The following is a 12,275-nucleotide window of genomic DNA, read 5'->3' on the forward strand; positions in this document are numbered from 1 at the left end:
GAATGTAACTGTTCTTGAAGTTTGATTGGTGTCCATTTCTTCTTTGGCGAAATCAGACTGTCTCTAGGTAAATGTACATGGTAGGGGGCATTGGTGGCACATGATGGCATAGACCATGTGCAGGTGAACAAACCTCTGATCGTTTGGCTGATACGGTTTAATGCTATGATGGTGTTACTTGGGTAGATATATGGACAAAGCTGGCAACAAGGTTTGTGGCTGGGATTGGTATTTCTATTCTGTCGTGTGTAGTTGGAGGTGAGTATTTAGGTCGGATTGGGTGGCTGTCTGTAAGTGAAGACTGGCTTGACTCTCAAGGTCTGTGGGAGTGATGGATTGTTATCCAGGATAGCTTGTAGATCCTTGGTAATGTCCTGGAGAGGTTTTAGCTGGGGGCTGTAGGTGATGGCCAGTGGGGGTTCTACTGCTTTGTTTATTGGGCCTGTCCTATAGTAGGTGACTTCTGGGTACCCACCTGGCTTTGTCAATCTGGTTCTTTACTTCCCGAGGTAGTACTGTTGTTTAAAGAATGCTTGATTGAGATCCTGTATAGGTGTTGTCTCTGTCTGGGGGACTGGAGCAAATAAGGTTGTATCTTAGGGGTTGGCTGTAGACAATAGATCATGTGATGTGTTCTGGATGGCAGCTGACGTCGTGTAGGTAAGTATGGTGGTCAGTTAGGTTCCAATATAGGGTGGTGACCATCACTTCCTTGCATGGTAAATAAGTGTTAATAATACTGCAGTGAAATAAATTGCTCTGTATTAAGAGCAGTCCTGCGTGTGCGAGAGCGAATGTTGCATAATGGAACACTTGGTGATTGCTTGTTCTGTTCCATTTATTTGGAGCACTTGGCCTTGGCCAATGTCAAAAGACAGGAGACAGGGCTAAACAGACCTTTTGATCTGACCTACTGTGGCTGTTCTGATGGGAATTCAGGCTAATTCAGCAAGAGTTGTCCCGTGAACTCCTGCTCCTGATTGCACCAGGAGGGAGGCAGCACAGAAAAGTAACCTATTCAAAGCACTGAGAGGGACAATTCACGTGGGCCAAAAGCCCTTGGTATAAATACATTCATCTGAGCCCTTTTACCCCTGCTGCTCTTGAAGAATGAACACCCTGCTTTGAAAGGCAATTTATCTCCACAAACTGCCTGTGAGGGGGATCCAGTTCCAAACAGGCACCGTCCTCTAGCAAAGGAGGGGTCATGGCTTGGAGTTAATCTCCCATTGTTGCAATGGTGCATGCGGAGGGAAGGTAGGAATTCTAGATCCATGCTGCAGACAATGCCAGGTGTCAGCAGAGCGAGGGGAAAAAGTTGCTTGGATAATAGTGCTGTTGTTTGATTGTGGTAGGGCCAAGGGGCCCAAGCAGGGCTTGGGGATCCATTGTGCTAGGTGCTGTACATCCACATAATGAACTGACAGTCCCTGCCCCGTGGAGCTGATATTCCAGATTCCAGCACTGTTTGTTTTTGCAGGCGGGTGGGGCAGGGCAGGAGAGTGTTTGGGAGAGAAGAGGATAATACTTGCAACAAGTAAGGGTAAAATATGTTGTGACTTTTTAGTGCTATGGCTTCCCACCGTGCAGACATCTTACAGCATCCCCTCGGAAGCTGTTGACTCAAACCTCTGTGTGCTGGAGCTCTGACCTCTCTGTTCTCCACAGGACTCGGCAGAGGATATCCACTCTATTGACAGCTGTGAATACATCTGGGAGGCTGGGGTGGGCTTTGCTCACTCTCCTCCGCCCAACTACAACCATGATTTAAACCGGTAAGCCAGTCCAGAGGTGCAAAGTAATGCACTAAGGCTGTGTGCTGGGAGGCTCAGGTGATCCAGAGCCCACGAGGAGACTTACGTGAAGCTAGGATCAGCTCATTGCCTTCCCCAGGTGTCCAGGATTGTCATTTGCTGTGGGCAAGGGCAAGGACAAACAAAACACAGCCCATGAGCCGGAGCTGGTTTGCCAAACCTTCCGATCTGGCTCGCCACAGTCTCGCAGCCCAGCAGCACCCTCAGGCAGGCTCTCTGCCTGATGCATGCTGCTCAAAGCAGCTGGCTGCGGGGGCCAGGTGCAGCTCTGTGCACTGTGTACCCCTGTGGGTTGGGGAGGGAGAAGCTTTGCATGTTGCCTGGACCACAGCACAATCTCGCATTTCCCATTGGCTGGAAACCGGCCTATGGGAGCTTCCTGGGCTGTGCTTGCAGGGCAAACAGCATGCAGAGCCCCCCCTGCCCCAGCCCAAGTGGCATGTGACACATACAAGCTCCCATGGCTCCTGCAGCCAATCAGTTTGTGCGGCGTGCAGGGCACAGCAGGCAGAGATCCTGCCCGAGCATCCTGCTGGGTTGCTGGCTGGGATCTGTCATGGGTAAGTTCCCCTCAGCCGGAACCTGTATTAGCACCTCACACCTTCCCCACCAGCTCCTTGCCCCACATCAGAACCCAAAACCTTGCACCTCTGCCCGAAGTCATGACTCCTTTCCTGACCTTGCACCTACTCCTGCACCCCAATCCCCTGCCCTAAGTCACACCCCAAACCCTTTGCACCCTTGTTCCTGGTGACAACCCCCTCCTAGACCTTGCGTCCCCTCCTGCACTCCAATCCCTTCCCCAAGTCACAGACCCCTCCTTCACCCAAACATTCTCTCAGACCCCGTCCTGCATCCCAGGCCCTTACCCCAAGCTCCCTTCTGCACCCAACCTCCATCCCAGACCCCACACCTCCTCCATTAATATTATGGAAGAGTGCAGCCCTTGTGCACTTACCAAATTCTTAGAGTGCCTCTCTGTCAAAAATGATGGCCCATCTTGGGGTTAGGGGGCAGTTGTCCCACCAGGCTTCAGTTTGCCAAGGCCCAAGACTTCTTGTAAGTTTGTCTTCCACTTCCCCTCCCCACCCCACATTCAGCCTTTGCTGACAGGAAAGTGGGGCCTGTGCTGGGAGGGGCAGCAGAAGAGGCCTAAAGCTGGTGAGTCGAGTCAGCAGGCATGCTTGAAGGGCAGGGGCAGGTTCTGTTCTCTGCAGTAGCGAGCTGGTGGATGGCCCAGTTCACTGCAGACCCACTGAGACAGGTTGTGTTGCTGAAGATGAGAGACTCAAGTAAACGTACCCAGTGTCCCTTTCTGGTGAGAACAGAGGTTATGTGCCTAGGGTCTTAAAAGGTTGTTTCCATCTGGCTTGGAAATAGCTGTCCAAAAATATGACTGAGGACTCTGTCCCCAAAGGGCCCAGGACTCACTGTAGCTGCTTTTCTTCTTTCAGGACAGAGCTGCTAAAACTCCTGCTGACGTGTTTCTCCGAGGCCATGTATCTCCCCCCATCCTCGGAGAGCAGCAATGCCAACCCCTGGGTGCAGTTCTTTTGCTCCACGGAGAACAGGTGAGAGGGAGTGAGGACAGGTGGCAGATGCTTTGGGGCAGGCGAGGGGGATGTGTTCTGCTCCTAGCTCTTTTCCCAGTACACAGGATGGTTTAAGCAGCGTAGGAGGTTTAGAATTTCCTTCCCCAGGCCAGACAGATGGGGGCCGTTTTCATGTCACATCCTCATCGTGTGACTCACTCCCCTCCCTCATTCTCCATGCTTGGCTCACTTCACCTATCTTGCAAACAGTGACTGCCCAGCACTGCTGCAGAGAGGTCCGTATTGTCCCTGTGGTACACATGGAGAATCAGAGGCAGAGGAGAGGTGCCTTGCTTCAGACCCTGGAAAGAGTTGGTTGCAAAGCTGAGGGAAGGTGTAGTACTCAAACATCCTTGCTTCTTTAGCCTGTGCTCCAATGGCTGTTGTTCCCTGCCTTTGTTCCCCTCTTCCTTAAAGTGGGCACCCTGGGTCTCAGGGGCATAGGACCTGTTCTGCTGGATTGAGACATAGGGGAACACTGCCCCCTATTGGTTGAGCAGTGCATCTTCTGGGTGACTTTCGATCAGCAAAATGACAGCTGGCTGTTTCCTTGAGGCCATATTTCACAGGTTGGAGGAGACCAGCTGGAGTATGTCAAGAGGGTCCTGGCCTCTTTCCTACTTTTGTGTATGTATGGCTTTAGTTGGAGAAGGGTGTTGCATTGACAGCCCGGGAGGTGGAAGTCTGTTACCTGGCCAGAGAACATGCACACCTTTCTCCCCCAAGACATGAGCACTACAGACATCCACCATTCAACACCACAGCCCTGACCTGGACAACCATTTAGAACCACACTGGTGACACATTTCCAGGGTCCATTCAGTCATTGGCCTCTGCTGAAACTGACAACCCAGCTGTCAAATGAAGGTGATTTTTGTGGTGTAGACACTGGTCTTTGGGAACTGGGCTGAGACTACACCCACACCCCTCTCTCCACCAGTTCTACCTTTAGATCTGTGGAGGATCTGAGCTGAATTTGAACCAGTAACCTGCTGAAACGGTGGAGGGCTCAATAGCTTATTGCCCAGTCTCTGAGCCAGATGGCCCACCATGTCCTACATGGTAAGGCCTTAAATTGAGAGTCTGCTTCGCGTTTCTTATTGTCATACAGTCTGCGAGGCCTGTATTCTGGCCGCTGTATATACCCTGTTATAAGTGACTCCTCCCCTGCCCCATACACCTGAATATCATAGAATCATTGGACTGGAAGAGACCTCGAGGTCATCAAGTCCAGCCCCCTGCCCAAAGCAGGACCAATGCAACCAAGGCTGTGTAGATTTTCAAGTGAAGCTGTTGGTGGTGCTCCCCAGAGGAAACCTGCTTCCCTCTGCTGGGGCCTTCCTCAGGGTATTGAACATGCAGGGTGAGTATCTCCTGTGCCCTTCTCTGAAGCCAGCAGCTACAATGGTGCAGCTAGAACCCTTCTGGGGAAGGTACTTGAAACTGATGGGGAGGGTTCTTCCCTTGGCTTAATGCTTGCCTCTGAGAGGAAGTAGCTGTATTGATGGCGTGTCTTCTCTTGGATTGGTGTAACTCATGTTGCTCATGGGTGTGGATGGTAAGTTATGCTGAAGAAATATGAAGTGTAGACAGAACCTAAGTTCTGTGTTCTCCTGCAGGCATGCGCTGCCGCTCTTCACCTCACTCTTGAATATCGTCTGTGCCTACGACCCAGTGGGCTACGGGATCCCCTACAACCACCTGCTCTTCTCCGACTACCGGGAGCCCCTTGTGGAGGAAGCGGCCCAGGTGCTGATAGTCACGCTGGACTATGACACTTCCACCAGCTCGAGCCCCACAGTGGATGGCACCACCACGAGCACGGCCATGGATGATGTGGATGTAAGTTCTATGAGGTTCCTCTCTCACCTTTGCCCCCTTCTCTCAAATGCCTTTGCCCCCCAGCCTTTTTCTGGATCTTTCTGATGCTGTCTGTTCTCTGCTCAGGGCTTCTGCAGGCCTTGCTTGTGCCTTGTCCCAGCTAGGGCACTCTCCCTACAGAGCAGGGGTGTGGATGGGTCAGGCTGGTGAATGATGCCATTCCCTCAAGGCAGCAGTCCTCTCTTTATAGATAACACAGGCAAAAGCAATACAGGTCTCTCTAGGCTGACCCAAAGAGGCTCTCTCTATGGCTACAGAGAAGTCCACTCATCGTAGCCCCATTTGGCCTTTCTACTCCTCCCAGGGGCCAGCTGAGGTGGGTTTTATGCCATGGACACATGTCTAGAAGGGCCCAGTCTGAAACTGGCCAACCTATTTCCGTTGAGCCACTGAACAGCCATCAGATGGTAATGACTTCAGTCACAGTGGCTTGTAGGTGAAAAGACCCTTACTTCATTTTCTATCCCCCAGAGCCATCCAGTTGCCTGGCATTTAGAAATGGCAGCATTTGGGTCACTCAGCTGGCAACTGGAAAGCTGGTATAAGTGTTGCTAGCCAGAGGCCCCAGTTGGTGGTGGTGGTTTTGTTGGTGGTAATGGTGAGCCTCCCTTTTCTGTGTGCTTACTCTTGGCTTCCCAAGGGAGTTCTGTGACTAATCCAAGGTTCTTGCTGTTTCTTTTACTGCAGCCTCCAGGGCCAGACAACCTGTTTGTGAATTATTTGTCTAGGATACACAGAGAGGAGGTAAGATGCTCCTTCATTCAGACCCTGCCTGATTGGTTTCCTATATATTAGGCTAATTTGGCTCACCACACGCTGGGGTTTCTTTTCTTTCTTGGTTGTGTGTCCCAGGACTTTCAGTTCATCCTCAAAGGAGTGGCACGTTTGCTTTCGAATCCACTGGTCCAGACTTACCTGCCAAACTCAGCCAAGAAGATCCAGTTCCATCAGGAGCTCCTTGTTCTTTTCTGGAAACTCTGCGACTTCAATAAGGTGCAGATAACCTTGCGCTGCAAGGGGAGGGAGGCAGACCACAAGAGTCAGTACTGGAGCTAGGAGGTGGGAATGGGAATGGGTGAGGAGCGTGGGGACCTTGGAAGGTGATCATGTGACACAGGGAGCTGTGGCTGTGCTGGCTCCTGGAAAGTGGCTAGTGGAGATCACATGACCTTTGGTTGCACTGGCCACTGCAGTTAGCGGTGACTACATTGATCAGCAACGAAGGGTCCTGTGGCACCTTACAGACTAACAGAAAAGTTTTGAGCATGAGCTTTTGTGCGCACAGACTCATTTCATCAGATGCTGCTGAAGTGAGTCTGTGCTCACGAAAGCTCATGCTCAAAACTTTTCTGTTAGTCTGTAAGGTGCCACCGGACCCTTCATTGCTGTTACAGATCCAGACTAACACTCCTACCCCCCCGATACATTGATCAGGGAGCTCTGGCTGCATTGGTCCCCGATGAGCAGGCAGAGATGAACATGTGACCTGTTGATGTTCTGGTCAGCCTGGTCCCTCTGAGGGATTAAGGGTGATCACGTGACAGATGAGCTCTGACTCCTCTGGCTGAGAACAAGGGTCAAACCCAGAGCAGCGTGTGGAAAAAAAATGCTACCGAGATTTGAAAGTGAAAGGGTTCTATGAGATGAATGAGCTAGATTGCATCCGTGGAGGCAGGACATGTGTAGTCCTGCGTGGCTAGGCCCAGGGGAGAGGCTGCCCTGTTCGTTTTCTTGCCCCTTGCTTCTCTCCTGTTACCTGGTGGCTAGGATCAGCAACTAAACATTCACAGCCACATTTTAAAAAACCACCACTAAGGCCTCAGGTTTCGGGTGCTCATCATGGTGCACACCTTGGTGACCTTCCCAAAGGGAGCTGCAGAGTCTCAGCCCCACTAAAGATCAGGCCCAGATAACTCAAGTCAGGCAGCCCATGCTAACAGCCCTTTCTGGAAATATTGGCCTTGGTGTGGGTCCTCTCTTTCTAGGTATGTTGTGAACACACTTATGACTGACTTGTCAGGGCTGATGCCTGGACGTCCTATAGCACAAGTGCTGGAGAAGACAACCTCTCTGATACCATCTTACATCCTTCCCTCTTTTTCAGAAATTCCTCTTCTTCGTGCTGAAGAGCAGCGATGTCCTTGACATCTTGGTTCCGATCCTCTACTTTCTCAACGATGCCAGAGCAGATCAGTGTAAGTTGTGTATCTGCTGTTCCAAAACCTTGGGCTGCAAAGTCGGCTCTCTTGAAGGGTGTCCCTGATCCAGTGGAGGCAAAGGGAGAGACAGTGCTTCTCTGCTCTGGATGTTCACACCTGCACATTAGATTCTGACAATGGGTCGCATCCCCCCAACTGATCTGACTTGTTTTCTCCTCTCTTGATGTATACTACTGATAATGGGCCATTCCCCCCGTAACTGAATAGATCTTGTCAGCTCTGGCCCTCCCTTTTACTGAGATCCCTCTCTTTAAATGCTCTTCTGAAACCTGCCCCCCCACTCGTGCATCTGATGAAGCAGGTCTTTGCCCGCAAAAGCTTATGCTCTAAAATATCTGTTAGTCTATAAGGTGCCACAGGACTTCTTGCTGTTCTCGAAGATACAGACTAGCACAGCTACTTCAGTAAATCAGGAGTTACTCCACTGAAATTACTCCAGGTAGCCTGGTATGAGTGAGAGGACAAGGAGTTGAGGTGATGAGTGTAAGGAAGATAAGAGGCCACGTGCCCCTGCAAACGTCATGGATGGGAGAGGCAAGGGTCCAGAACCTCAGGGGCCTGGCAGCTATCGCAGGGGTTGGGGCTTCATCTGTGCCCAGCTCCCAGCTCCGTCACCTGGAGGAGGGCATGGGACTGCCCCCTACACTTGCCAATGGCAAAGGGTGATGCAGCTAGGAGGGGGGCAGTAGAGGGGGCTGGGGCCAGGTAGCTCCACTTCCCCCTGCCACTGCTGGTGATTGAAGGAGGGGCCAGCACCAGACCCACACTAGTCCCCCAGGCCATGTAACTCACAGGAGGAGGCTGGAGGTGTAAGGAGGTTGTCCCGCCCTCCCTGGGGTTAGGGGTGGTGTGAGAGGAAGTCACATGGGGGGTGGTCACATGGCTGGTGCCCCCCCACCCCAGTGTCTCTCCATAGCAGTGTGTCCCCCAGGCCCTCTCAGCGCCCCCGTGTCTCTCCTTGGCAGTCTCCCCAGGGACAAAAGTGGGTGTCCCCAGTTTGGAGACTTTAGGCCTCACACAGAACTTTCATGAGTTTAAATGACTCCAAGCAAATCCTTTCCCGCAGCGTGGTCGACCTCAGGAGTGTTCTGGACCCCAGGCTGCTGGAAGCAGGAGAGATGCTTCACCTTCCTCTTCCAGCTCCCTCTCTGAAGGCAGCCAGTGTTTGACAATAGATTGTCTCCTTGCCTTCCTGCCCGGGTGCTGGAGATGGAGATAGGGTTGGCCCATGCAGAGCCCCTGTGTGGGCAGTTTTTGTCACGTTCTGGCTTCGCCTTTGGTTCTGCTCTATTTCTTTTCTCTTCTCCCTTCCCTTCCTTCTCCATTAGCCAGCCAGCTTCAGCACTGTGCTTCTTTCCGCAGCCCGAGTGGGATTGATGCACATCGGTGTCTTCATCCTCCTGCTGCTCAGTGGAGAGCGGAACTTTGGCGTCCGTCTGAACAAGCCGTACTCGGTGCGAGTGCCCATGGACATCCCTGTCTTCACAGGGACGCACGCGGATCTTCTCATCATAGTGCGTATGGCTCTGGCTGGCGCTGCCTGCCCCAGCAACCCCTGCTTCATTCAGCCATGCTTTTCTGATCCACTTCCTGCCTTTACCCTCAGAACACTGGTATACTCTAGAACAGAGGTTCCCAAACGGCGGGGAGGACTGCTAGGAGCATGACTAAAGTCTGGGCCAGCCACCATGGGGTTGAGGTTGGGAGGGAGCATCACCCCATTCCACACCTGCTGGCTCCATGCCTGGTCTTGGCTCCAGACCAAGGCTCCACCTCGCCCTCCCAGCTTTGGCCCCAGCCTCAGTCTCATTACTCCTTTCCTTATGCTCTGCTCTGGGGGCTGGGAGGGAGTAAGTCAGGGCATGAGGTAAAAAGTTTGGAGGCCACTTCCCTAGGCTGCCAGCTGATGTGGAGACAGAAAGACCTGGGTGCCTGTCTTCGGTGTGTCTGAGCATTAATGGGATCCTTACATCCTATTAAGTGAGCTGATACATCTTGCAAGGAGCATGAGATAAATGGGCTTGCTAGAGGATGGCTATTCCAAAAGGTTGGGTGCTGGTGTGGAGGTGTACGGCTGTCCCAAAGAAGTGAGCAGGTACATGTGGTTAGTTCCACTGGGGTCCTTAGGAGAGGGAAAGATGGTCTTTTGTTTGAAATAAAAAATCAAGACAACTCATTTTGCTTCTCTATGACATAGTTTCCCCCTGCTGTAAAAATAGAGACCAATAATACTTATCCTCACACCTTCTAGGGCTTTTATGAAGTTAAATTCACTCATGGATGTGTACAAGGAGCTGGAGTATTATGGTGCTGAGCACAGTGGAAATGCCTGTAAACAAAGCCCCGTGTCCTCTGGCAGCTAGGGCTGAAACTATCATATAGCCTTATGGTTTCTGTTGTGGAGGAGGGTGGAGCTTCTGCAGCAACTTCAGGGAGAACTAGAAAAGGGAGCCCTGTACTGGATAAAGTATGAAAGCCAATAATCCAGTCTGAAGTGTTCCCTGTACTATTTATTTTATATTAAATTTTATTGCACCTTTATTGCCAGGGGGCTGCGACTCTTACGCTGACAGTACATTAATGTAACGGACTGAGGTGGGGGAAAATTGTTTCATTTAGTTCGGGGACAGCTGAGGCTTTTGGCATCTGGGGAAGCCTGGGAGTCAGTTTGAGACCGTGGCGTAAGTGAGATTGTGGTGTAAATTGCATTTTTCTGCTAAAATTAGTGGTGATATTATTAGCTCATCTTGGTGTTTAAATGGCTGTCACTAGGTTACAGGGTCAACACCTTCGTGAGATGAATAGGTCAGGTCGCACCTCTTATTTCAGGTTGTTTGTAGGCTTCAGGAAGATGGCACTGTGTCAGCTTGTGCTCAGTATCTGTTTATAACCTGCCCTTAACCCTAAGGGCTGAAAAGGAGTCTGTATAAATGAAATCTTATAAATCTGTATAAATGAAATCTTAGATGCTTGAAGTACAAGTCTACGGCCAGGCTGCATTCCATGCCTGCGTAATTGCGGAGTACCTTGCCTCAGCTTAGGAATGAATGAATGTTGTCGGAAAGCTATTGGTATAAGGGTGGGACTGGTATCTGTGTGGACAGTTGTTTCTACAGGGCAGTTGTTCTGGTTCTTCCATTGCTCACGTCCTCCCTTGTTGTAGGTCTTTCACAAGATCATAACCAGTGGGCACCAACGGCTGCAGCCCCTCTTTGACTGCCTGCTCACCATCATCGTGAACGGTAAGCAGCTCCAGATACCGAATAAAACAGCCTCCAGAGGGAGGAGTCTGGATTTTCCTGGTAATCTCAGCATAGGATGAACCTAACTCTGACCTAGGTTTGGTAGCCTTTGCTGGTTCAGCTAAATGTATAGGCAGCCTAGAAGGTAGCCATGGTGATCAGAATGGGAAGGTGCTGCAGGGGAGCATTAGCTTGCATGGCTTTTGAGTCAAAACAGATGTAGAAGTCACCATCTTAGTCCCTGCTGCACTGGGGAGACAGCTGTGGAAATGGGGCTGGGACTGGGGCTGGGGAGAAGGCTGGCTGGAGTCTGATGGCCCTTCAGTTAGAACCCCCCAAGGCCCCAGGGAGCTTTCCCTGCCCATGGGGGTAGGAACAAGCGTCATTGGATGAACATTTTTTGGGCCTGGTGCCACACATCAGTGGGCCCCCATGTCATTATCAGCCCCTTCCAATGAGGGCCTGGTGTGGCAATGCTATAGTATAGCTAGTACTGAGGCATTTTTCATTTTGCTCACACACACCTCTGCAAGACTGTATGTATGTACTGCTAAACACGTCTTCCTCAGTCCCCAGTTTTTCTCATTGAGCTGTACACCCAGATGGGTTTACTAATGTCCACAGTGAGCAGAAATTTGAGAGTGATCAGGGGAAGCTTCCCATACTTAACTCCTTCCTCATCCAGACATTCCAGAGCAGGGGTAGCCAGCCTTTTTTCATTGGGGAACACATGGCAATTCTTCACATATTCCAAGGGCTGAACACAAAATAGCCCAAATTGCCACCTCACAACCCAAGGCTTAATCCCTCTCAGCCCCAAACTGCTCCCCCCTGCCGACCTATCTTACACAGGGACTCTGTGTGTTGCTGCTTCTGCACTCCTGCTTCTCTGGGCCACTGCCACCGCCTCAGCATGGCTGCGTGGCTCTCCCCAGTCCTCCTGCTCCCTTCCCCCACCTGCAGTGTGGGTGGCTCCCTGCCCTGCTGTGCTGAAATAATGGGACTCAGTTGAATTGTTCTAATGGCTGGATCCCTCCTGCCAGCTGTTAAACCAATTAAATTGGGTTCCATTATTTCAGTTCATCAGGGCAGGGAGCCAGAGGAAGAGTCGGTAGTGGCAGCGTCCGGAGCCACAAATGACTCCTTACAGAGCCATGTGCCGCTCTGGAGCCCCAGGTTGCCAACCGCTTGCCCCACAGCCAGCTTTCAAAATGGCATCAGTGCTGGCTCCGTGGGCCGGATGAAAAGTCCACGTGTTGGCCACCCCTGTTCTGGAGCCATGTCTCCAGGACCTCCCTGTTTCACCCATCATGGTGTGTGGTCCTGGACTCAGCTCAGGGAAGTTCCACAGCCAGCAGCGACCTGGTCAGTTCTGATCAGCACCCAGTGAAGTGGAACGCTTTTCAGATTGTGTGGTTGGAGGTCATCTGGATCCGTGCTGCCAGACCGTCCCACGTAAAGAGGAAAAGTTGAGATGCCTCATCTTTTGTTGTCCTTTTGTTCTACGCTCTGTTTCTGTGGGGAAAT

At 51.5% G+C, this 12,275-nt stretch overlaps 1 protein-coding gene across 3 annotated transcripts in view; it reads left to right on the forward strand.

Moving 5' to 3' along the window:
* HID1 (HID1 domain containing) overlaps positions 1 to 12,275 on the forward strand; it is a 52,169-nt gene that overhangs the window by 26,967 nt on the left and 12,927 nt on the right. For all 3 annotated transcript variants that reach the window (XM_075014920.1, XM_075014921.1, XM_075014922.1), the window contains 8 exons: positions 1,669 to 1,775; positions 3,269 to 3,385; positions 5,026 to 5,248; positions 5,975 to 6,031; positions 6,140 to 6,280; positions 7,392 to 7,482; positions 8,869 to 9,020; positions 10,670 to 10,748. In XM_075014920.1, coding sequence (XP_074871021.1) covers positions 1,669 to 1,775; positions 3,269 to 3,385; positions 5,026 to 5,248; positions 5,975 to 6,031; positions 6,140 to 6,280; positions 7,392 to 7,482; positions 8,869 to 9,020; positions 10,670 to 10,748 — 967 coding nt within the window. The remainder of the gene's footprint in view (positions 1 to 1,668; positions 1,776 to 3,268; positions 3,386 to 5,025; positions 5,249 to 5,974; positions 6,032 to 6,139; positions 6,281 to 7,391; positions 7,483 to 8,868; positions 9,021 to 10,669; positions 10,749 to 12,275) is intronic.

The sequence above is a fragment of the Carettochelys insculpta genome, chromosome 20 (assembly GCF_033958435.1).
Source record: "Carettochelys insculpta isolate YL-2023 chromosome 20, ASM3395843v1, whole genome shotgun sequence".
Taxonomy (NCBI): domain Eukaryota; kingdom Metazoa; phylum Chordata; order Testudines; family Carettochelyidae; genus Carettochelys; species Carettochelys insculpta.